Source organism: Aulostomus chinensis, chromosome 4 (assembly GCF_037954235.1).
Source record: "Aulostomus chinensis isolate RoL2024-O1b breed Wild chromosome 4, RoL_Achi_v1.0, whole genome shotgun sequence".
NCBI classification, from domain to species: Eukaryota; Metazoa; Chordata; class Actinopteri; order Syngnathiformes; family Aulostomidae; genus Aulostomus; species Aulostomus chinensis.
In genome coordinates, this window is record NC_141323.1 from 18,517,409 (window position 1) to 18,540,144 (window position 22,736).

The 22,736-nt window shown below is 41.2% G+C and overlaps 1 protein-coding gene across 3 annotated transcripts in view; it reads right to left on the reverse strand.

Annotated features, from left to right (window-relative positions):
- Positions 1-22,228, reverse strand: part of atxn7l1 (ataxin 7-like 1) — a 30,053-nt gene extending 7,825 nt beyond the window's left edge. Inside the window, exons 1-9 of one of the 3 annotated variants that reach the window (XM_086202213.1) lie at positions 22,087-22,228; positions 21,562-21,630; positions 15,466-15,570; positions 6,964-7,087; positions 6,238-6,436; positions 5,729-6,153; positions 2,984-3,066; positions 1,060-1,310; positions 88-298 (exon numbers count right to left, since the gene is read on the reverse strand). In XM_086202213.1, coding sequence (XP_086058339.1) covers positions 88-298; positions 1,060-1,310; positions 2,984-3,066; positions 5,729-6,153; positions 6,238-6,436; positions 6,964-7,087; positions 15,466-15,513 — 1,341 coding nt within the window. In that variant the 5' untranslated portion in view covers positions 15,514-15,570; positions 21,562-21,630; positions 22,087-22,228. Of the gene's footprint in view, positions 1-87; positions 299-1,059; positions 1,311-2,983; positions 3,067-5,728; positions 6,154-6,237; positions 6,437-6,963; positions 7,092-15,465; positions 15,571-21,561; positions 21,631-22,086 lie in introns of those variants that run through there. The other 2 variants (XM_086202211.1, XM_086202212.1) reach the window with 2 other exon arrangements.
- Positions 22,229-22,736: the final 508 nt, after the last annotated feature.

Genomic DNA, 22,736 nt, shown 5'->3' on the forward strand with positions numbered 1-22,736 from the left:
CTGAAGATGGGTGGGAGAGAAGGGACGTGAGATGAGGCGTAAATTGAAGGAAGGGAACAAAAAGCAAATGCAAGTGAACAAGTTTACCCCTAAAGGCTGAGGGTGCTGAGTGGAGAAATGAAAGGCAGGTCTGTCGGCGTCCTCTGCCGCCTCAGCGTCTCCCTCATCACTGGAAAGCCGACCACCATCTCCTGCTACCCAGGGGTGGATGGGAGGCTCTGAGTTTGATGCTGAGGCAGGGAATGGTGCTGGTACTGGGGGCAGAGGACTGGAGGTGGAGGTGGCAGAGCCTGGAACCCTGGAGTGGTTGTGTTAAAAAATACAGCAGTGAATACAGGAGCAGGGGTGAGGTGGGAAATAAAAGCAAGAAGGAGTGCTAAGAATTTGAAGGGGTAGAGTAAGAAGGGGAGAAACTGAGAGAGTGAAAAAGAAAAAAAGGGGTGGGAAAACTAAGATATAGAAGGGAAACAAAATGTTCACAAGAAGGATTGGGGAGAGAAACATAACACTGAAGAGACGAATTTCTGAGGAATGACAAAAACAAAGAAGAATAGTAAACTGATAAATCTAAAAGCTTTTGTCAGAGCTGCCCATCAGGGTCTTCTAAATAGTTTCTGGCATGGAAAAGAAGTGAATAATTTCTATCTTTAAGCAGGGGATCATCTTCCTAATGAAAAGAGGAAATGACTTTCTCAGGTATTTGCATTTTGTCATTCCCTAAACATTTGTTTACAGCACCCCCTGGTGGGAGAAACACGGACCGACAGGAATCTGTTTGGGTGAAGTGATGTGAGAGGATTTACAATCCTCATCACTGACATTGAATCCTTTATTATTGATATCAACAATGCTTGAATAATCAAAATAGCAACGCACAACATTGAAAATGTTGATCAGGAAGCCTGTCTGTAAGTAAAAGGAAGAATCAGTGTGAAAGCTATTTGGTCACCATGATTTTATTTATTATTGGGTTATTTGGGATAAATGTACACACATGCATACCTATAGTCTTAAGTCTGTGTGTGTGTGTGTGTGTGTGTGTGTGTGTGTGTGTCCTACCTGGGTATGTGTGCGTTAGCCAGCCGTAGCTTCAGTGTGGACAGCGGTCGTCCATTAGGGCAGTGAGGCTTGCTGGGACACGCTGCCTCTTGAGACGTGATACTGCTGCTACCCTCTTTCCCTCCCTGCACCCCTTCCCTGTCTTTTTCCTTTGCTCCCTCCTCCTTCGCCCTCCCCTTGTGCTCAGCCAGAAGGATGTCAAAATGTTTCCTCCGGCCGGGGACAGCTCGACGGTGAGTTAAGGAATGAGTCTGTAACAGAAAACAGAAAAAAGTATTTTTCATATTTTTCCTGCAATGAGGTAAACAGCACTGGGTTTCCAGATCAAGTTTGGGCTGATGGTTGCACCCCCAGAGCTTTGAATCATGCCTTTGTGGTTTCAGGAAAGTTTCCAGAATCACTGCACATGTCACATCAGACTAACAAGGGTAAATATTGCCTGTACATGGTAAGCTTGTCCACTTTTCCCACTACTTTGGAGGATAACCAGCTATCAAACATTTGGTTTTCCAATACTACTACTGAATTAAGCTAGTATTCCAGCCAGCTGTAAGAGAACTACTTCCTGTCCTCATTTGAAGGTCATATAGCAGGCATAGGCCATTTCATATAAATATTCAATATGAAGTATGCGTCATCTTGATGATAATGATATATCCTGACTTGCATACATGTTAAGATTTCGGTTGTTCCTCCTGATGCTTAATGAGACCATCTGTCCAAGAGCACCTCTCCATTACAACATGTCATTGTGCAATAAGTTACAAATACCTTCAAGAGTGCCTGATTGATGCTCTCTTATTTTACGTTTCATTTTTTTGGTTCGTATTTATTATAAAAACTTCATTTTAATCATTTGCAAGACAATATAGCTTTCTGATTCTGATATTATGCTATAAGAACATCAGCATGCTATAAGATGCAGCACGATACAAAAGACCAGACCCGGCTTTAACCAGGCCAAGGTCTGACATTAAGAGCCCCGGGACCATAAGAAAAACAGAGATGGGACAGTAAGAATGATCATTTTACAGTAGTGGAGGACAATGAGAGAGAAGCCTTTTCGGGATCGGTCATAGCTCCATTTTGGTGATATTTTATCTTAGAAGTACGATTAAACAGAAGATTTGTGTGATTAATAGTAAATTCTAATTTACAATTTTCCGGAACGACTAAAACTGTGGTAACACGTAGAATTTTTTCTTTTGCCGAATCACAGAAAATGTTACATTTTACACAGCTGGCTATCTTAAAGGAATCTGAATCAAAAAATATGAAACAAAACTCGACCACACTTGAGTTAGCTGGGTGGGTCCTCCAAGTTCCACCAATAATCTGGGAATTTCTCTTTGTACTTTTTGTATTCGCAAACTATGTGTGGAGAATACCTTACATAAGAAAACTGTAATATGAGTGAAATTGACAGGAGATGAATGCTTTCGATAAGTTAAAAGGGAGAATGATTTTAATTCAAATGGACAGTCCCCTTAACTGGCTGTTTAAATCAAGGAGAGAGGGGTGTGGTTTACTTACCAACAACTGCTAAAAAACAAACAAACAAACAACCCTGACGGATCTTTGGTGACTTAACAACTAGTTTTGAATTTGATTAGTGAAGCTTGCTGGAGGTAATTAAAGGGCAGTAAATGAAGTATTACTGATCAAACATGCTGTGGTCCTTTCCAGCATCTGTAATTACCTCATCAAGGGAAGCGTAGGCTCTAAAATGCTCAGGCGTTACCCTGCTAACGGTGGTGGGAAGTACTGTATCTCAGAGCTAGAGTTTTAGAGTCGTTTAGAGTAGTAGTGTACCAGTCAGTAGTATTATGATCATTATTATCATTACTCCTGGTCAGATGGCTTTAGACGGGAAGAAACAAGAGGGGAAACTGTCGTTGACTTGAACTAATGCTGCAGGTTTTACCTTGCAGGTGAGAGAGCGTGTACAAGGTCGTTTTGTCTCGGGGTCCTGAACGCCACAGTGCTTGTTAGGATCAAACACTCTCCCTGTGAAACATAGACATAGACACACACACACACACACACACATTAGAGTAATGAAAGACCATTTCTTCTTATCAAATCACATTTGTTGGGAGTAGAATGCCATGAGTGCATTAATTTGTCTCTGGAGACAGCTGACATTTGTCTTTTCACAAGCTGCTTTACTCAATCAGTTGTGGTCTGAGGGCACTGTCGTCTAATAGAACTGACGTTTGTGTATGTGTGCGTGCGTGTGTGTGCGTGTGTTTGTGTGACATTATCATTGATGCTTCCAGCTTCAAATGGATTAACTGTACCAATTCCCGCTGTGACAAATCATTCCTGGCAGGAGTCAAGAGTGACTGACGGCTCAGGAACCTCTCGCCTGCCTTCATTAAACACATCTAAAGAGACTTGATAATGAAACTTAAAAGAGTGTGGCAGATGGCAGCCAAAGTCTCCGATGTACCAGAAAGATTTGTACGTTTATGGTTTATATGAATTGTGCTATGCGACTTAAAAGTAGCAGACAAAAGACAAACATTTAAAAACAAACAGCCTGGAAATTCGAAATCTTTAATGAGCTTAGTATGACTAAGAGGACCTGACGTGAACACGGTATTACTGACAAAGACATCTGCTTAATGTGGATGGGGTTCACTTAAAAAGGTGTCAACAATCAATACTCAGGTTATTTGGTCAGTGTCAATCAAATGTGATCAAACCACACCAAAAAAAGACCTGGGGTCTCTCTCAGAAAGTCCATTAACCCTGAAACGAGGGAAAGTCCGCGTTTTTCATTTTAGAAAAGGAGTTGAACCCTGAGACAGACGAGTAATACCAGCTGGTTTCACAAACAGAAGTAACAGGCTATGAGTCAGTTACTATGGTAACTGAGTCGATCAAGCTAACCTGATTGGGAGCGTGTTTTCTTCAATGAATCTCCAGTTTATCTCTGTCTCCTCCCTCTTACAGATGCTGTTTGAGTTCCTCATTCATCTCGTTATTTGTTATTATGTGCATTTTACATTTTATTTTACTGCTAATCAGCTTGGTTTCTATAGTCTGTTAGGCATACTATCATATTATGCAGAATATACTTTTTTTTTTGTCAAACGTGACATGTCCGGTTGTTGAGGATCTTATAGTTGCAGAGGAGCTACATCATCACATCACTATCATTTAAACTACGGCACATCGAAAGTGCCACAGAATGGTCTTTACTTGGTTTAATAAATTCAAATATGATATCAATATTTCATTTGAAGCTGCTTTTACATTCATTTGTCGCCTGCGGGATTGCACCAAAATGAAAACCTGTAATTCCAGTCCAGAAAATCAGTTCCAAATAATACCTATGAATGACCTGTAATTTATACGACTTGTTTTAAACTTATATGATTTGTCTTGAGGTTTTTCTTTGCGGACTAAAAGCTAAATATATAGCTTATAAAGAAGTTGGTGTTAAATCAAAAACAACAGCAATGGCAAGTCATACGAAGATAGTATGCGAATAGTATGTTGTCGTTGCTCAAAGATTCTTATTTTAGAGAAGAAAGAAGAGCATTTTAAACGGATTGCGGGTTTTTTTTTTTTACGTCCTCCATCAACTTTTTTTTTTTTTTTTTTTTTTTTTTACATGCGTCAGGAAAAGCTTTCAAACCAACCACCAATGTTCTTTTCTCTGCCAGCATCAAAAGCAAAAGTACTTCTCAGAAACACCGAGGGACTTTCATTGCTCCACTCAAACTGGACGGCCAACAAAAACCTCCAGTCAGCAGGTTATCCTAAACTGTCAGAGGGCTATAATCTGGAGCTGGCCTTCACTCTGAAACATTTAATCTTTGTGTTTGCACTGCAGGACAGGCATACACAAATAGATGCAAATGTAAAATCAATAACATGCACTCGAAAATAAAAAAGAATCAGTCACAAGTTGAAAAAGAAACGAAGTTGGGAGTGTAAACACACACTGAAGAAGAAGATGAGGTGAGAAATGAGATGATGAACACAGAAAGTCACAGGGAGAAACTGGCAGTGGGGAAAAAATACTGTCGGAGTCAGAATGTGTAAGAGAAACACGGAGGTCTAGGCGGGAGGTGGAGAGCGAGCGGATAAAAAATATAGAGACACGGGAGGTGGGGAAAGTCTTTTTTGGCAGCTGGAGATCCTGAATTAGAGGGTATAAATCAGAGGCTTGAAGCACAGCAAGATGTAGCATAAACAAAGACAAAGAGGAGAAAAATGAGGAGGGGAAGAAGAAGAAGAAGAAGGAGACAGACGGGACAGACGCTGACAGCTGGACCCTGAAACATCTTTACTGTCAGTAGTTTCACCTCTGGGTTAACTTGTGTCCACCAATCTAAAAGCAACAATTCGGGGAGTGAGAATGAGAGGGAGTGAAAGACAGAAGGGCACAAGAAAAGCAGAGAGTACATGAGGGGAGAAAAGTTTTAAACTACACTACTGTCACGTCTACGGCCAAACGTTCAGCATGGACACCCTCCAAAGTATACACAGATAAGAAATAGTGAGTGTGTGAATTTGTGAAAGTGTGCGCATGAATGCAGGAACACAGGAGCTCTTATGTAAAGCTCATGAGAGAAATTAAAGGAAGAAAGCCAAAAATGTTTTAACTCCTGAAGCACAGCAACATCACTCAGCAAGATCCTAAAGCAGGACTGACCTGAGAGTCTTTTGTGTGACCTGGAGGAAGTTTTTGTTCCATTTTGGGACTTCTTCTCCAAAGGCGATGACGTTGATGATGATGATGATGATGGCAGAGTGCCAGAACGATGAGAGGGTGAAGGCGATGGTTTTCGGTCCAGCGGGGAGGGAGAGGGTGTAGATGAGGGGCGTCTATCGAGAGGAGAGCGGGCTGGGCTGGGCCGCCCGTCCAGAGAGGATGGGGACGTGGTGGGGCGTGGAGTGGACGGCCCACTGTTGCCTCGACCATTCAATAGCTTTTCGGTGGAGCGTTGGGAGGATGGGGGAGGGAGAGATGGATGTTTGAGAGGGGATGATGAGGAGGGGGTTAGGCGTACGTGCGATGCAGAGTCCGCTCGGCTTAGGCAGGGCATCTTCTCCAAGCTGACGACAGGAAGTGATACACTGGAGGGAGACAAAGAAAACTTGTGAACTTAAATGATGTAATGAAACAAATCTAAATGTTTCCGGTGTAAAAAAGTCACCCACCATGTCTTGTTCCTTGCCCCCTTCGGTGGATAGACAGCAAGAGGGGCCTTGCTGAACCGGGAGTGAGGGTAGTCTTTGGGGATCCTGAAGGCCAGGGCATCCCCTGGACTGTGAGGCACTGCAGGGGCCACTGCAGACGTCTTGGGCTTCATGGAGACCAGGGGGCTCCGGGAGGGGACGGGGGAGCCGTGGCGCTTCTCTGAAGTAAACACAGAAGCAGACACAAACATTTGAGTGGATACTTCATCTCTAAAAACACACACAAACACACACTCAATAGCTCAAGACACACTTGTACAATCACGACCATGCATTGTTAGTGGGCACTTTTTTGGATCTGGGTACATGTTGGATCTCATTTGCATCAGATCAGCACTTGAGTGTTGTGCAATTTGGTGTTATACCCACTTTTTTTTTTTTTTTTTTTTTTAAATACTGCTCAAGTGCCAGAAGGCTGTGTTGTAACACAGGAGAGATGAAACCAGAGTGGTTCTTTTATACCTTTTTCCAGATGAAACAAATGAACATTTCTTTAATGAACAACTTCCCCGATGCAACTGCGTGATCACAATATGTTACTGTACAGCTGAAACGAGAGCCAACACCTCTAAACATTCTTTGACCCAGATCTGATCAGAAAGCACAAGTGAGACTTAGAAGTAAGACATGGGGAGGGAATAAATCACAAGGCTTTGGGGAGGAAGTAGGAGAGGAGCTTACACTTACGGTTTTTGCTATGCATGTTTTTGTGGGGGGCAAAGTGGGGAGGGAAGTGGGAGAGGGGTGGGGGGGCTGTGGTCCAGGACAGTCTGTCTCTCTCTGTCTGTCTCACAGGGAATCTATACCCCAGCTACCTGAAGGAAAACAGAGGCGTGAACATGTTATAAACACAGGGAAAACACACTCCCAGCAGGTGCTAAAAGAAAAAAAATAATGTTCTACACTGGATTTATGTTCTCAGCTCTGAATAAAATAAGTTCAAGTTTTTAAACTCTAACAACAACAACAACAACAACAACAACCACTTTACGGTGAAAAATTAGTCTGAATGGAACTCAGCCAGACATTCATATTCTCTTGAAAATATGACAACTTCTTTATCTGTAAACAAACTGGCGTTATCTGCAGAACTGGACTTGGATGGTAGCAGATGTCTGCACAGCCTCGAGCTGTCGTACATCTTAAGTTTCTAGTTGTCTTTCTGTTCGAGTCTACTAGACCAGTTACAAAGTGCTCTTGGCAGCAGAGGACTCAATGTGTTTTTGTTTGTTTGCGAGGGATGCGTGAATCATCATGTTCTGCTGTTGTGCTCCTACTTCCACCGCATGCATCAAAAAAAAAAAAAAAAAAAAAAAAAAGCTTTTCATGACAAAAATCGTTCAAGTATTGGTATTTTGTTATGGGTTGAAAACATTCTAAATGGTACATTTTCATTTTGTCAATTAACAGTGAGCGTCAGCGCCGGTTGTCGGTCAGAAAGGAAAAAAAATCGTGTGAATGTGCATAATTTACTCATCAAATACTGTTCCGTCAATTTATGCCTTTGCAAAGTGTACCTGTCACAGTGACCTTGACTTCTGACCAGCAAATTATATTCGCTTTACTATCAACAAAAAAAAAAAGCAATTTCCCAAAAGTATTGCTGAGATGCTATAAAACGGGACACACCATATAAAAACGTAACTCCCGCTCTGTTAAATGAACATTTAAAGGGGTCCTTCATGCCATCACAGCAGTGTAAGTTATGGAGGAACTTCATAGACCTGAACTTTCATTTAATCCTGAGTATTTTCAAATCCCGGCTTTTACGAAGGCATATTCATTTACAAATTAATTCACTCACAGCCTACTAATCATTAAACAAGCCCTATTCTATGGTCTTTTTAAAGAAAGAGACATTTAATTCTCAAGTATTTAAGCACGCGGGTGACAATAAAAGGGACAAAAAGTGATCTTCAATGATGCCTGCAGCCCGTGGCTGTCAGCACATTGTCTTTTTTGCTCATAGTACGGCATTATGAACGCATTCGACTGAAATAACTGTTACTCTGCTGCTTGATTTGCTAACAATCCTGTTCAGAGCTTGCAGGGCCATAAGTGCAAGCAGCTCTGGGCTGATGGCCATATCAGATCATGTGACAACCACTTTTGCTGAAAATATCAGTGGTCATGAGATATCAGCCAATTAATCAGATTTTGGCTTCTTCTTGCTCCCCCTAAAAACGCATGATCCACTCGACTATGCATACACAAAATATTTTCTCCCCAGCGCTGCTTTAAACAGAGAGCGTCAGGTCAAGTTAAAACTTGGGAGGAGATTTTGAATTTAAATGAAAAGCTCCTCTAATGGGAAATTTCAGTTTTCAGTAACGGTACCTCAAGTGTAAAATAAGCTGTTTAAGCAAGTTGCTGATGTCAGTGTGTGTGTGTGTGTGAGCGTGTGTGTTTTTGACAGTGTTCAATCCTGAGTGAAGCGGGATGGTAGCACGCTGGAACAACATGATGTGTTTGCACAGAGCGCGTGAGTTCACAGGAAAGTGTGCTGCAGGTGATTGAAGGAGCGTTTGTGTACGATGCGTGTGTGTTTGTATTTAAGAGATTAGCTGATGCATGCAAACGTAAAACAGGTGTGTCTGTGGGTATGATGCCACACTGAGAAGCAGCGTACTTTTAAATCTGTGCTTCTGGAAAGCCTGAGACAACACGAATAACACAGCATCTGTGTGCAGTACTTTACATGTAACAATAATTTGTCAGAGCATAATTTGTGTGTATTTGTATATCTGTGTGTGTGTGTGTGTGCGCGCGCATGTGTGTGTGTGTGTGTGTGTGTGTGTGCTCGCGCGTGCGTGTGGCAGGTGTGTAAATAGGCCACTGGAAGCAGAGCACAGGGGGGGGCAGCTGTTTTCAGAGTAGCAGGATCAAAGTCCAGAGCCACATTTGCAGGTATGCAGCTTCAACTTTCACAGTTTCACATATTAAATGACACATTAGCTCACAGTTTCACACATTAATCAGACAACAGTTAAGTCAGCTGTACTGGGAAGGTCAATGGCACTGCAATGTAGACATGGAGTGAGCGTGTGTGAGTGTGTGTGTGTGTTTACTCATTGAAAAACAGACTCTTTCACAGTATCTTTTCTTTTCTGGTTACAGCATGTAATAATTTATGCATCTAGGCTTAAGGCAATTGAAACATTTGAATGTAGGGATGTTTAAATTCAATAATTTCTTTTTGAAAAATTCTGTAAACTACTGCATTAAAACGACTAATCCTGAAGTGGCACAGTTGATTTTGGGGGGAGAAAAAAGTTTTCTGCATTTAGCTCATGTTTTCATTCCATCTAGCAACTGATGAGAACATGTTCTCTCTCTCTCTCTCTCTCTCTCTCCCCCCCCCCCATCATAAAAAACAAACAAACAAAAAAAAACAGCCATATTGTGTTTTGGAACAGAACTCATCCAGGGAGTAAGGAGCTGATTTGGAACTAAGCGTACTCATTTACAATCCATGGACGGCTGCCTGGGCAAGGTCACTAAGCCACTCAAGCACAAGGGCACACTGGCTACTGGGCTCTTCTGCCTGCTTGTCGTTATGGCAATGCTGTGAGCCCTAGCTGGCTTCTGACTGGCTGCTGGCTCTTCCTGTGGGTGGAGCCAGCAGCATGACGAGGAAGAGGAGACTCTCAGAGCGCAGCTGGGTTGTTTACATGGAGAGAACAGCAGGGGAAGACAATTTGATAGATAGTAGAAAGTTATTCTGATATAGAAAGGCACATAGAATGTTGAATGTTGGTCTTGTAAACCTCCTAAGTAATGATTACTCTAATGTGCACTTGATATCACAAAGGGATTAACAGGAAGCATTGTAAGCATAGAAACATTTACTTTTCTGTGTAACAGATGAACATTTATACAAAAAAACTGCACTTTACCATGATATTCCTGCACTGCAGAGGTTGAAGAAAAAAAAAATCAAACCACATGACGATTGTGGTTGGAATATCCAACTACACTGAATCATTTCACAAATGTCATCGCTTGTTATTCAAATAAACTACAACAATTCACTCAAAAATTCTGTAAAACATAAAATAATAAGGTTAGAGATAATAATGCACTGATGTTTCATGTTAAATTTAAGCGTACTAGTCCGGCATACCTAAATGTTACATTTTTCTTATGTTTGTGAAGTTATGCAATGGAAATAAAACTCCCGCTGACTTGTTTTTGGAAAAAAAAATGACCCATGATATGATTTCAAGAAGTGTCCGATTTAAAATGGCAATAAATCGTAATACCGAGTCTTGCAGAAAACTTGATGGCACGTCGAAACAAATGGGCACTCAAATACCTGGTGTTGGTGCGTATTTGCCCGGCAGCATCAGAGACATGTCATTGAGAGACTACAAAAAAAAAAAAAGCGAAAAAACAAAGAAAAACTATTGCTCTCTGAGTTCAGTTGAAAACTATTTTTAGTTTTCGCTTACACTCACGTAAATACATTTGTGCTTCAACATCAACTTGGGCAATGAAACGTTTTCAAGCCAAATGTATGCGTCTAGAAAATTTAACATTTTAGGAGACGTTTTAAAAAAAATACCAGATGCATCATTTCTTCTCAGATTCTAGGAGATCTTTCTCATTAATCTTCCTTTCCATTTACTTATATATTCCCTTTGAGCGGTTCAACCTTTTCACACCAATACTGATACAACTTCAAGCGAGAAAGACAAGCAAAAATCCCCAAAATCGCTTCCTCTGATGTGCAGCGGCAGCTGGTTTTCTAATTGGCCCCAGAATCAGATAATGGTTCAGACGGCCAAGCTGCAATAACAATAACAGCAGAAGGATGAAAAACGGCAGCAGCGAATTAAACAAAGGAGAAGTTTGGTGGATAATGGAGAAACTTTCAAACAACAACAGCTGAACATTGTGTGAAATGAACAACTTCACCACAGCCCAGACACACTGACGCAACAACCACCTCAGTCAATACTAGTCCTGACACTCCCGAACAAAAAGAATCTAAAAGGGAAACCGCGGGTGTACTGTTGCTCCTCCGCTGAGCAAATGTTTAGAAAAATGTGTAGAAAAAGACAGAAACTGCCACAAAAGAAAAGAAAAAAAAAAACTGACTTTTTTTTTTTTTTTTTTTTTAAATGCACTTGACTCGCTGGCACACAAGAAGGCCAACAGCAGGTGAGAGGCGAGCAGAGAAAGACCGAGAGGAGTTAAGTGGAAATCACAGCAGATGAGAGAAATAGAATGAATGGAGCGAAATGTCTGCATATGCTGTGGAGATTTACAACCGTGCTGCAAACACGACCATATGAAACGCCAAACGTACGAGCCCTTTTACGATATGTGTCGCTTTTAATCAGGGATGCCAGGTCATATCAACACGTCGTCAGAATGCGCAGATATTGGTCATCTTTGACATATCGGTTCCAGTTCGATCGCCGACAGTAACGTCGGCCCAGCAAATCAAGACGAGTTTCTTTATTTTGGTGCATTGTTGATTACAAATGAAGCAACGACTTGGAGCAGGTTTTTCCATGTTTTTGGGGGGAAATAAAGAAACACTACACTTTTTTATCTCAACTTGTTCATGTGTGTTTTTCAGTGAGAGCCGAAAGAATGAAACGTGAACATCATATAAACTTGTGGGGACAGATAAAAAAAATATCAGCGGATTCGGAGAGAAAAAAAAAATCCAACATAATCCATCCCTACTTCTAATACAATATATTTCATCAAAAATCTCAATTATAGTTGGCCCCAAAACATCACTTTTAATTAGACAGTTGAACACATTTCGATAAGGAGACCCGCCCATCCTCCATCTCTGATTGGCTGTATTTCACACATGGGGGGTGTTAACTTCAGCTTACAACATTTAAAACAATTTTCTTTCTTAATTCCTCAAAATCTCATTAGATGAAGTCAGATAAGAACACAGGCGGCGTGAGGGATTTATTTGATATCCCGCTGACTTATCCTGAGAACACACATGCGTCCCCTCTCCCTCTGAGAAGATTTAGATAAACAAACCACTATATGGGACCAGTCTCTGATACATATGTGACCTATTTCGTAGCAGATTTGGCATATATTAAATATCTCTTGTACACAAGTATCACATTATGATGACTCTTGTCTTCACACACACAGACAGCAAAACTGAGCAGCAAACTAGGCGTGTATAACTAGCAGCGGAACCCCTGAGGCAGCTAACCCCCTTCCCGTGTGTGTCTGGGTATTTCTGTATAAGGCCTCGCTGCTGATTCAATGTACAGGTCAACCATGAAAGTAGATTCAACGATGGATGTTGTCACACGCACGCACACGCGCTTGCACGCACGCGCAGTGCAACTGCTATGAATAGAAAGGCTACGCAGGGTCACATCATCTACTGTGGAATCACCAGCGGGGAACAGTGGCAGCGTTCTTGTGACGATACTACAGTGACACGATGGGAATGTGCAACAATGAGAGGAAATGCATAAAACATCACAAGCCCAGACTACCAGGGTCAGTTACTAGAGGCCATCTACTTAGCAGAGGTTAAGAGGAGCAGTTTTCATGCCCTACCACTGACTAGTTGGGCGAGTGACGCTTCAAATTAAAGATTTACGTTAATGAGTCCAATACACCAGCTGGAGAGTATGACGACTGATGAAATCATCATAAAATCACAGTCGAATCCATTTTCTGTTTTTTTACAATTTAGGTATATTTTGTCACCTGAGCGACTTTCTAATCATTCAGTGGATCAGGCTGCAAAATGAATCCCAAGTAATATGCAATTTTCAAGTCACACGAAGGGGCAATATCTCTGTGAAAGGTTCGCTGAGTGTCTAAAAAGCATTTCTTGATTAAATATTGTGGTGCTGCAGAGATGGCCTTTAAGTCACAATATCAGTCAAAATAATCGCAGGGTTTTTTTGTTGTTGTTGTTGTTTTAATTCTACACCCCAATAGTGGCATGAATGCAATTTAAAAATTTCAGGATGAAAACATTGAACATTAGATGAATATCAAGAATTTGGTTCATGGTAGTTGGACTCAGTTTTATACGGCACCTTTCTAACTTAGCGGTTTTCAAGGGGCTTTACATCGTCGTTTCTGGCTCTTTAGCGCGCGCGCACACACACTCACACACACACACACACTGATGGTGGAGGCTTCTATGCAAGGTGCCAATCTGCTTATCAGGATCAATTAGGGATTCAGTATCTTGCTCAAGGACACTTCAACACAGTCATGGGGGAAGTGAGGATCGAACCAGCACCGCTTTGATTGCTCGACGCCCACTCTACCTCTGAGCCATGCCGCCCACGTTTTGTGAGCAAAATAATGTTTTTACATTTTATAATCAAAGGAAGAACTTTAGTTTGAGTATTTATGCTGCACACAGACAGGATGCAATAACTGTTCGCTAACTGAATGGCGTGAGAGACAAGCAACTGTTATATTACTTTTATGTGTGTATGCAGCTGCATACACCATGAGCGAGAGTGTCGATGTGCAGGAAGAGCTGAGCCACTGACCCCCCCCCCCCTACCCCCCCCCTACCCCCCCCCCCCCTACCGCCCCCCCCCCCCCCCCTGACATCCAGATGGCAGCAGAAGCAGTGACATGCATGGTAATGAAAACAATTATGCTCGCAAAATAACTGTTTGGAGTTGCGTTGGGTATTTTTCAAATTCCATGATATTCCACACTTTACAGCTGAAAACAAACCCTGCCATTCTGGCTATGATTTTCCACATTAAAAAATCCAGACATACATGAAGATCTACGAGGAAACATGATGTGCATTATTCAAACTTTTCAAATAATTATCACATGACGATGCAGGATGTGCCAGTATAACTTTCGATTGCTCTCATATTGTGGCGTGTCGATCATTCAGTTTTATGGCGAGATCCCCTATGTGTGCACATGCATAGAGTTTTATTTGCGCGTTGTCGACCTGTTGTTTCCTGACTGTGTGTGCGTGTCAGCAGGCAGAGTTGTTGCCAATGAGGGCGGGGCGGCTGCAGGGGGCAGGAGCAGGAAGAAAACAACAGTGGCTGCCAGGAGCCTGTGTGTAACACTGTGTGTGTGTGTGTGTGTGTGTGTGTGCGTGCGTGCGTGCCTGTGCACTTGTGTGTGTGTGTGTGTGTGTGTGAATGCACGTGCATGTGTCTCAACAATACCTCTGACCTCTTTGTGCTGAGAAACAGAAAGTGAGATTGTGTGTGCATGCAACTCTGCTCTTCTCTAGGGGAAAAGCAGTGTGTTTGTGTGTGTGTGTGTGTTTCATTAAAGCATGACCATGTGTCTCCCCGAGCTCAAACAGACGCTGGGGCTGGTGCACGTGCCGCCAACAGAAGGAAGCAGCAGCTCGCAGGCAGATGCGAGTGCGCTCTAGACGGACAGGGCGGACAGCCAATGAGAGCCCGGTTTACTCCAACAACTTCATCAACAAATAACATTAAAGATAAATACTTGAAATACCTGAAAATCAATAATTACTTTTGGATTTCAATTTGAATAACTGTTTGCTTTGAACACAAACCGGTGAGAGCAACATGTCAACTCTGCCAGTGGAGCTCAGTCTCCATAGCAACAAATATCCCAAAATAAAAAATGGCCACTTCATAGAGTACACGTGAAATATGATGTATTATATTGTATACACCTCTTTATATGTCTCTTTAACTTTTTTTTCTGCCTGAATAATGTTTTTAAAAAAAACTCAGGCAAGAAATTTGGTTGTATTAGAAGCGGGTTTGCTCTCAAGGAGGCCACGGATGTGTGTTTCCAATTGTTTTTTTTTAATGTGTCAGCTTGTCAAAAATTCCATTCGTTTTGAAATACTTGAGTTTAGGAGCAAAAGAGATCAGATTTTCAAAACAGTGTGCGAGAGCGGTGAGTTATTTTATCACCCGGCATTGTTGAGAAACACATGTCTTAGATTAAATGTGTACAATTCTGCACAGTGAGCAAAGTCTGTGTAATAATGATACAGCAAACGTGTGGTGTTTGTTTCACACAGTGTGCCGGGCACCTCAATGTTCCTTCCAGAGATAAATTAGAGTTATTGTATTGATGAAAGAGGTTTCAGTGTCACTATGCATTTCCCTGTAACATATGACTACACTGAGGTTTCTTTATGGACGTCATGACGAAGGTGATGCCCTGAGGGTGTGCGTGTTTGTGTGTGAGAGCGTATCTTACCGAAGTGTGTGAGGATGCCCTGAGGAGTGACCACCTGATTGCAGACATGGCAGACAACAAGACAAAATTCCTCCAACACTGGAAACTGGTTTCTGATGAACATTTCTGAAACAGAGAAAAGAGAAACCGAAACTTATCTCCAGAACAGACAAAGTCACAAACGGCGACGAACAGACTTTGAGTCTGGCTGCTGAGTTGTTCGGTGCACTTGCTCGTCATGATCGCAAAGTTTGAGCAACTTACATAATAAAGAAGAAGTAATGAGTTATTTTCTTCTAAGAGGGGGAAAAGAATTTTAAAGCACAGCACAGCTTGTCAATAAAATTAAAACACTTCACATTCAAAAAGTTCGATCTCTTTCCTACTCTCTTTCCCCCAAAATGGTCAAAGCAGATGGCCGCCATTGTAGAGCTTGGGTCTGCCTGTAAAAATCAAGTTTTCTGTAGCCATTGTAGCAGATTTGTTTACTCATGGGGAACTGTAGGGTCCAAATTCATCTAAAAAAAAAAAGAAAGAAAAAAAAGTGGGATTCTACACCTGCTTGTCAAGTGTCTGGAGATTACTTTTGTTGTGATTTGGTCTTTTACGGATAAAACCGACTTGACATTCGGGCTCTTGTGACAACCATAATCACACATAACATGGGCTGCTATTCATTACTTCGCTCTTTATTCCTCTTACTTAACACTGTGGTCTATAAATATGCAAGAAAATTGCGAAAATCGCTAAAACAATTTCCTTTGCGTAATTTGTTGCATAATAGAGCCTGATGGATCCACTGGCAGGTGGACTTCAGCTGCCAAGTTAAGATGACTGCAGAGAAATTGATATCGCCGTTTAAGACACCCTGAAACCAACGGTAGCGACGCTTAACAACAGAGGAACTTGTCTTGGGTTTTGAGGAGTTGCTAATGTCACCGTGTGACGGTGGCGTCACTCCTCGCCGCCTCTTCACGCTTTCTCTGCGCTAGGTAGCATGCAGCAAAACTTAGCCTGCAGTAATAACAACTCCACCCTCTTGACAAATACTCAAGATCAGCACAAATATTGAGAGAAACAAGTATATCAAGTGTAAAATGATGGTACTTGTAGTTTTTTTTTTTCCTAAATGCATCATTCGGGCTGCGTGTTTTTTTTTCCCATTTACTTTCATGAGGATTTGGGGGAGAAACGTTGGGGCCATTAAAAGGTGGTTAATGAATATTTCAGAGCAAAATGCCTAAGTATATAAATGTAGCAGATATTAGTACTAGACACACCTCTTTTAACTGCATTCTGTACTATTCTGTTCTTGTTCTGTAGCTACACAGCCTCCTTGGCAGAGGAATGCATTCTCAGTGCTTTCTATTGTTTAGATTTGTTTTATAGGTTTGTTTTAGTCCAAAATTAAAACCTATTGGCACAAAAAAAAAAAAAAAAAAAAAGGTGGTTAATGGGATCATGAGACGAGGACTTATCTAAAAAGGAAAGAGTAAACGTTTAGGTTCGGGGTTAGAGTCGGGTATTTAGTTGTGATGCTTAGGGTTTGGGAAAGGGGAGCAAGAGGGTAGTGATCCTTTATTGAAAAACCGATGTGTGTGAGTGTGTGTGCGCGCGCGCATGTGTGTGTGTGTGGGGGGGGGTCTTCTTGTCAAAATGTGTTCAACTACCTTCTAAAAAGTGATATTTTTTTGGGAAACTATAATTCTTATTGTATTAGAAGTATGATATTGGACTTTTTTTTGCCGATATCCAATACACTGATATTTTAGGACTGATTTGCCTGATAGCTGCTATTTCCTGATGCTGACATTACGCACACAAGAACAAGTTTACATGATAATTATGCGCTGAAAAACAAATGTTAACATTGTGATTTTGAAAAATATTTTGTTCTTTATTGCCACAAAATTTGAAAAAAGGCCAAAAAAATTATAGCGATTGTTTCCTAAATTTGGTGATGGATGGGGCACTGACCAAGATCTCTTAAACATAGAGGAAAAACTACATTTGTTAAAATACTTTTGTTTTTTTTTTTACACTGGAGCTGTGGAGTTTCATGCTCTACAGACTGCTTCATGTACCATTAGTAACCATTAGTGGATTTCCTGTGATAATAGTCCTCCACCCACATTTGCACATTTTCTTGTTCAAATGAATGACCGCAAAAATTAGCGTTTTCTTGCAAATACCATGGGTTCACGGGATAGAAAAGGAGAAACGGAAAAATACTTTCAAAAGAAAAGAATGCAATTCCCTGTACGTCTGTCGAAGGATATGCAAACCAAGAGCGTAACCTATTTCTGCGGTCTCAATTGTGTGTTTCCAGCCGACTGCCACAGACGGCCACATGACTGGCAGGCCGGAAAATGAGCTACAGATATTATCAGCTACTGGTGAATAAATACACATGTTAGAGTAATGAAAATAATCTCTCATTTAATGCTGTTTTCACCCCTTTTCACCGGGCGAATGATCTGATCTGCAAGAGAAAGCACGATGTATTAATCCGGATACATTAACGTGAATATTAGCAATATCGCGTAAAGGTTTCATAAAAGTTAATGTCAAACTTCCAAAAAGCTACTGAAAATACGAAAAAAATAAAAAAATAAACAGAAACCGTTTCAAAATTCCTGATCTGCATCTGCCCTAAAACTTCTTTAGCCCATGTTTAAAAGAACTTGATACCCATAAGCTAGAGAAACGAGTAAATGTATTGATTTTTCATAAGATAAATGATAATTGTTGGACAATGTATACCTGTGTAGTTGTCTAAAAATACCATTTTAGATTAAATTTTGTGGTCGTCTTGCTCACAAATCATTTCCTAAAGCCTGAAGAAAACGTCTTTTATTTTTACAGACCTCCAATAAAACCGCACGATTGTCATTAAAACTGGGTTTTTCCGATGACTGCAGGAATAATAATGCATAAAAAAAGCACAACTGTTGCAATTGCTGCGTGTCGTTTCTTGTTTTTTCTATGTTCAAAGTAAACACCCCGATCACTCAAAGGTAGATGTTGCGTAGCCCCGCTGTCCAACTAAAACATATCATGAATACAGTCGATTCCTCATTTTATAAAGTTGGAACCACAGACTTGCTGTACAGTTTCAAACTTGCACTCCAAGAAATATTTTTGAAGGACAGATTTATCAGATCATGTGGTGATTCAGACTCGAAAATGTAACCCCGAGCGAGTAAACCGTCGAAAACTACGAGGCCGTTTGTCCAACAAAACATGCACGCAAACGGATTCAGTGAAGAATACGATTTTTGACAATCAGCCCACCAGACTCGGCCCTTCAGCATCTAGTACTCAAGTTATCACTTGCAAGGATGAGCTCATTCAAGTACAATATCTTTTCAGATGGCACAAAAAAAAAAAAAAAAAAAAAATCACACGTTTACACGTTTTTGATGGAGCTTCTACGGAGGGAATTTGGGACATCACTTTATCTGTCTTTAAGATGGAAAATACAGTCAAAAGCCATAAATAAATTGACGTGTTTTTAGGATTCAAATGTTCCAGCTAGGATATATGAACAAGCCCCTTCCAGAAGAGATAGGAAGGAAACTGGAAACTGCTACTGAAGTGAGGAAAACTGGCAAAAGATAATGAAAATTAATGCATGTTTCCATCCATTACTGTTATACAAACATTAGGATTGTCAAGATCATGTTAATTTGTCTCTGCTCCCTCTCCTTGAGCCAGACATGTGGTTTCCTTCCTTTGTTAATTCAACAGAAATCAAAGTTAGTATCACGGTGCATAAATATTCAAATATTCCAGTAATCCGTAGCTCATGTCTCTGCAATTGGAAATACTTTTTCATTTACATGGTGAGTGAAATGATGGAAAAGGTGTTTCTATCTCCAATTAATCGCAACTCAGTTTCAAAAAGGACAAAAATCCCCTAAAAAAGGAGCATTTTAGCTGTGCTGAGCCAGTTTTTAAAAATTACACTGGTTCCATCAATCATTTCTGATGTGGTGCTTAGAAAATGTATGTTTCAATACATACAGAGGAACACAGCTCGTGGCTTCAAGTCGAGATAAGTTGCTGTCAGTTGTTATCAATGCAGATATCAATCGTATCCTGCCACACAACATCTACTTGTCTATTCATGCGTCTGTGTGTGCGCATGTTAAGTGTGAACGCACAAACCAATTAATCACAATTCTTTTCAAAGCGATACAAATGCAAAAGTTAAGCATTTCAGATGGGGTTTCCCTTTGTGTGGCTTGTGAGCGTGTGTGCATATATGTGTGCATGTGTGTGTGTGAACATATCACTCTCAGTCGGCACTAGTGTCAAGTTACCAGCCAGCAGATCAGCAATTCTGGAAACACCATCCCAGTCTAGCTCTGACAGAGGAAGATGAGGCATGTGTGTGTGTGTGTGTGTGTGTGTGTGTGTGTGTGTGTTTGTGGGGAGGGGTGGGACCAGTGACAGCGTGAAGAGTTTCCCCTGCTGTGTGCGCGTGTGTGTGTTTGTGCGAAGGCAGCAGCAACATGCTCAAACTTTCAGGAGTGACTCAACTGTGCGACGCGTGCCCCTGTGGATATTTATACACGCTGAGGTGTGAAGGAACTCCTCTGGCGGTCCCTGGGTGGGGTGGTGGGGGTGCTGTGTGTGGATGTACCCACCCTCTGCTTCAGGGAAGCCCTCTAGAACCCACGGTTTTCTTTGAAATAATTAAATCGACTAAATGTACTGATATTGGTTAAGGCATTTTTTTTCTTTTTTCCCCCTTTTAGGACATTTCACCTGAGCATCCACTACTTTACAGCGTTTTAAAAAAAAAACTTTCATAATGAACAGACAGGGGATAAGCACCTATTTTCCATAGATTCACATTGGAGGAGCCCATGACTGTTGTTACCATGGCAGCTGACACACCAATAAGCTGAGGGGAGATGATGCACATGTGCTGGCGGCAGCGTGATTTCATATCTAGTCGTATTCAATTGATTAGCTAAAAAAAAAAACACCTTCAGAACACAAATGAGAAGCCAATAACAAACAATTCCTCTGTTGGTTCATTTACATGTCCTAATTAATACATCAACTTTCATATTTTTGACTGGATTAAAGATCACCGCTTCAGGGTTTCTAAACACCCTTGTGGCAGCTGATAATCTAATTTCAGAACCAGTAACGTAATAAATTATATAATCTAAGAGCACACTACCACAAGGGCTAATGTGATAATCTACTCACATCACTTTATGTAAGCTTTATGTGATGCATTTAAATGTGTTACACAAGTTATTACATTACTGTACCACCTAAGCCTAACGGATATTCAACCCTACACAAGCAAAGCTGGATAAAATGGTCAAACACAAGCAGACACACTATCTACTTCTATCTAAATGTATGTAAACACACCCCATTACAAGCACCTCTCAGCTAACTGTTGATAAAATCCAGCATCACGTGATTCCAGCGTGTTTAATCCTCACTTCAACGGCAGAAATGCGACAACTATGATGATGTTTATCCATTTTGTTTTCTTGGTTTAATATATTTTTTTCTCTTTTTTTTTTCTTTTTTTTTAAAAAAAGGGAGCTCATATATTCATGGACATTGGCATCAAATGTGAATATGGCAGATTGTAGCAAACAATCGGGGGAAACAATTCAAAGAAGTTGTCAGGTTGAATCGTCAATTAATTGGCAAATTCATCAATTATCTTATTTCCATTATCCTTCAACCAGCAATATCAAAAATGTCCAACCCACAGCTCATTAAACGATGCTTTTCCTCTGTCGCATGTGATGAATATCTTTGGCTTTAGGACAAGTGATCAGTCATTTGAATCTGGCACCTCCAGTTTTGGGAAATTTTCTACCCTGACGTCTTACAGAATGACAATGATTAATGGAGGAAAATTACAGGCAGCTCAACAGAAACACCCTAGAGATCAAGAATACTTGCTGTGATATTTTTCTCCCATACCCCGTAGCTTAAGAATATATTTATGTTAATACGTACTGGTATTTCTCTGTTATAATTAGAAATATCCTGCTATCCTTAATGCTAGGGAGCACGGCTAATTGCCTGGTACAACAACAAACCACCGTGGTGTAATTACTATCACTTCCTCACCTGCTTGGCTGAGCTCCACGACTTCCCCGACACAGTAAAGCTCTTTGTCACCGTTCTCCAAGGACGAGTCTGCGTAGAGGAACAACAAGAAACAAACAAACAAAAAAATCCGCTTACGAACACGCAGGAGCCTTCACAACAAACTTTGTGGCCACGCGCGGAGCCACGCTACTGGCTATGTCAGGTTAGCATTAGCTTGCTAGCGCCTATCTGAGCTGGCTTGCCTGCATCGAGTGGAGCTGTCAAAGCAAACAAACTTACAGCTGGACTGATGAGGATATCCTTCCTGAGAGCGTCACATGAACAAATAGTGCGCAGTAAAGGTTAGCTTTCTGCGCTGGTGTACGCGTGGCTGTCAAAGCAACCTATCAATACTGCATTTATATTTTTGACAGTTACTTTGCTGCGCTCTGACAGACCCTGCATGGTGGAGAAGCTTACTCAACTCAATCACAGACAGTTGGACCACGCACTTCCCGACACTTTACCCGCAAAAATAACAATGCTGCCGACGTGCCAACTTACTGTCAACAAAGCGTAATTTAGACGCACTGACGAAGGAGGACCAAGGCTCACACAGGAAGCGATCCGGACTTGGTATTTGGCGATCCAGTGTCGCCATTGCTCTTCCTCCTTGTTGCTTTGCTGAGACCCGTTTTTCCTCTCTCTCCTTCGCACGCAGCAGGCGAAAAACGAAAGAACGATGATGACGTCGTCGTCGGCAGCCTTCGGTTTGGCTCGGCTTCAGTCGGAGGGTTGAGAGGTTGAGCGACCACTAGGGCGTTATTTACGAGTTCAAAAGTTCAGTGTGTACACCCGTTGGAAGTCGTAACTCCAGGAGAGTGACAACGTCACACATTAGACTGCATTTAAAATTAGAAATATCAATGTGACATGAAGGTTAATGACATGTAAAAGGTCCACACTGATTCTGTGCAAATTCAGAAAATGCATGCCCTCCTTTTTAATTAAGTAGGATTGAAAAAGTACTCATTGTTAGTAAAATGAAGGCCAAAACTTGCATTTTTTAATGTGTATCTTATTATAGGGGTATTAAACGATTATGAGAATGAAATTGTTATCCCTATATAACTTAACTGTTATCACGATAACAGGACAATTATATCGTAATAAGTTAATATCTCATTACAGCACTTATAAATGAGTGTTTGCTC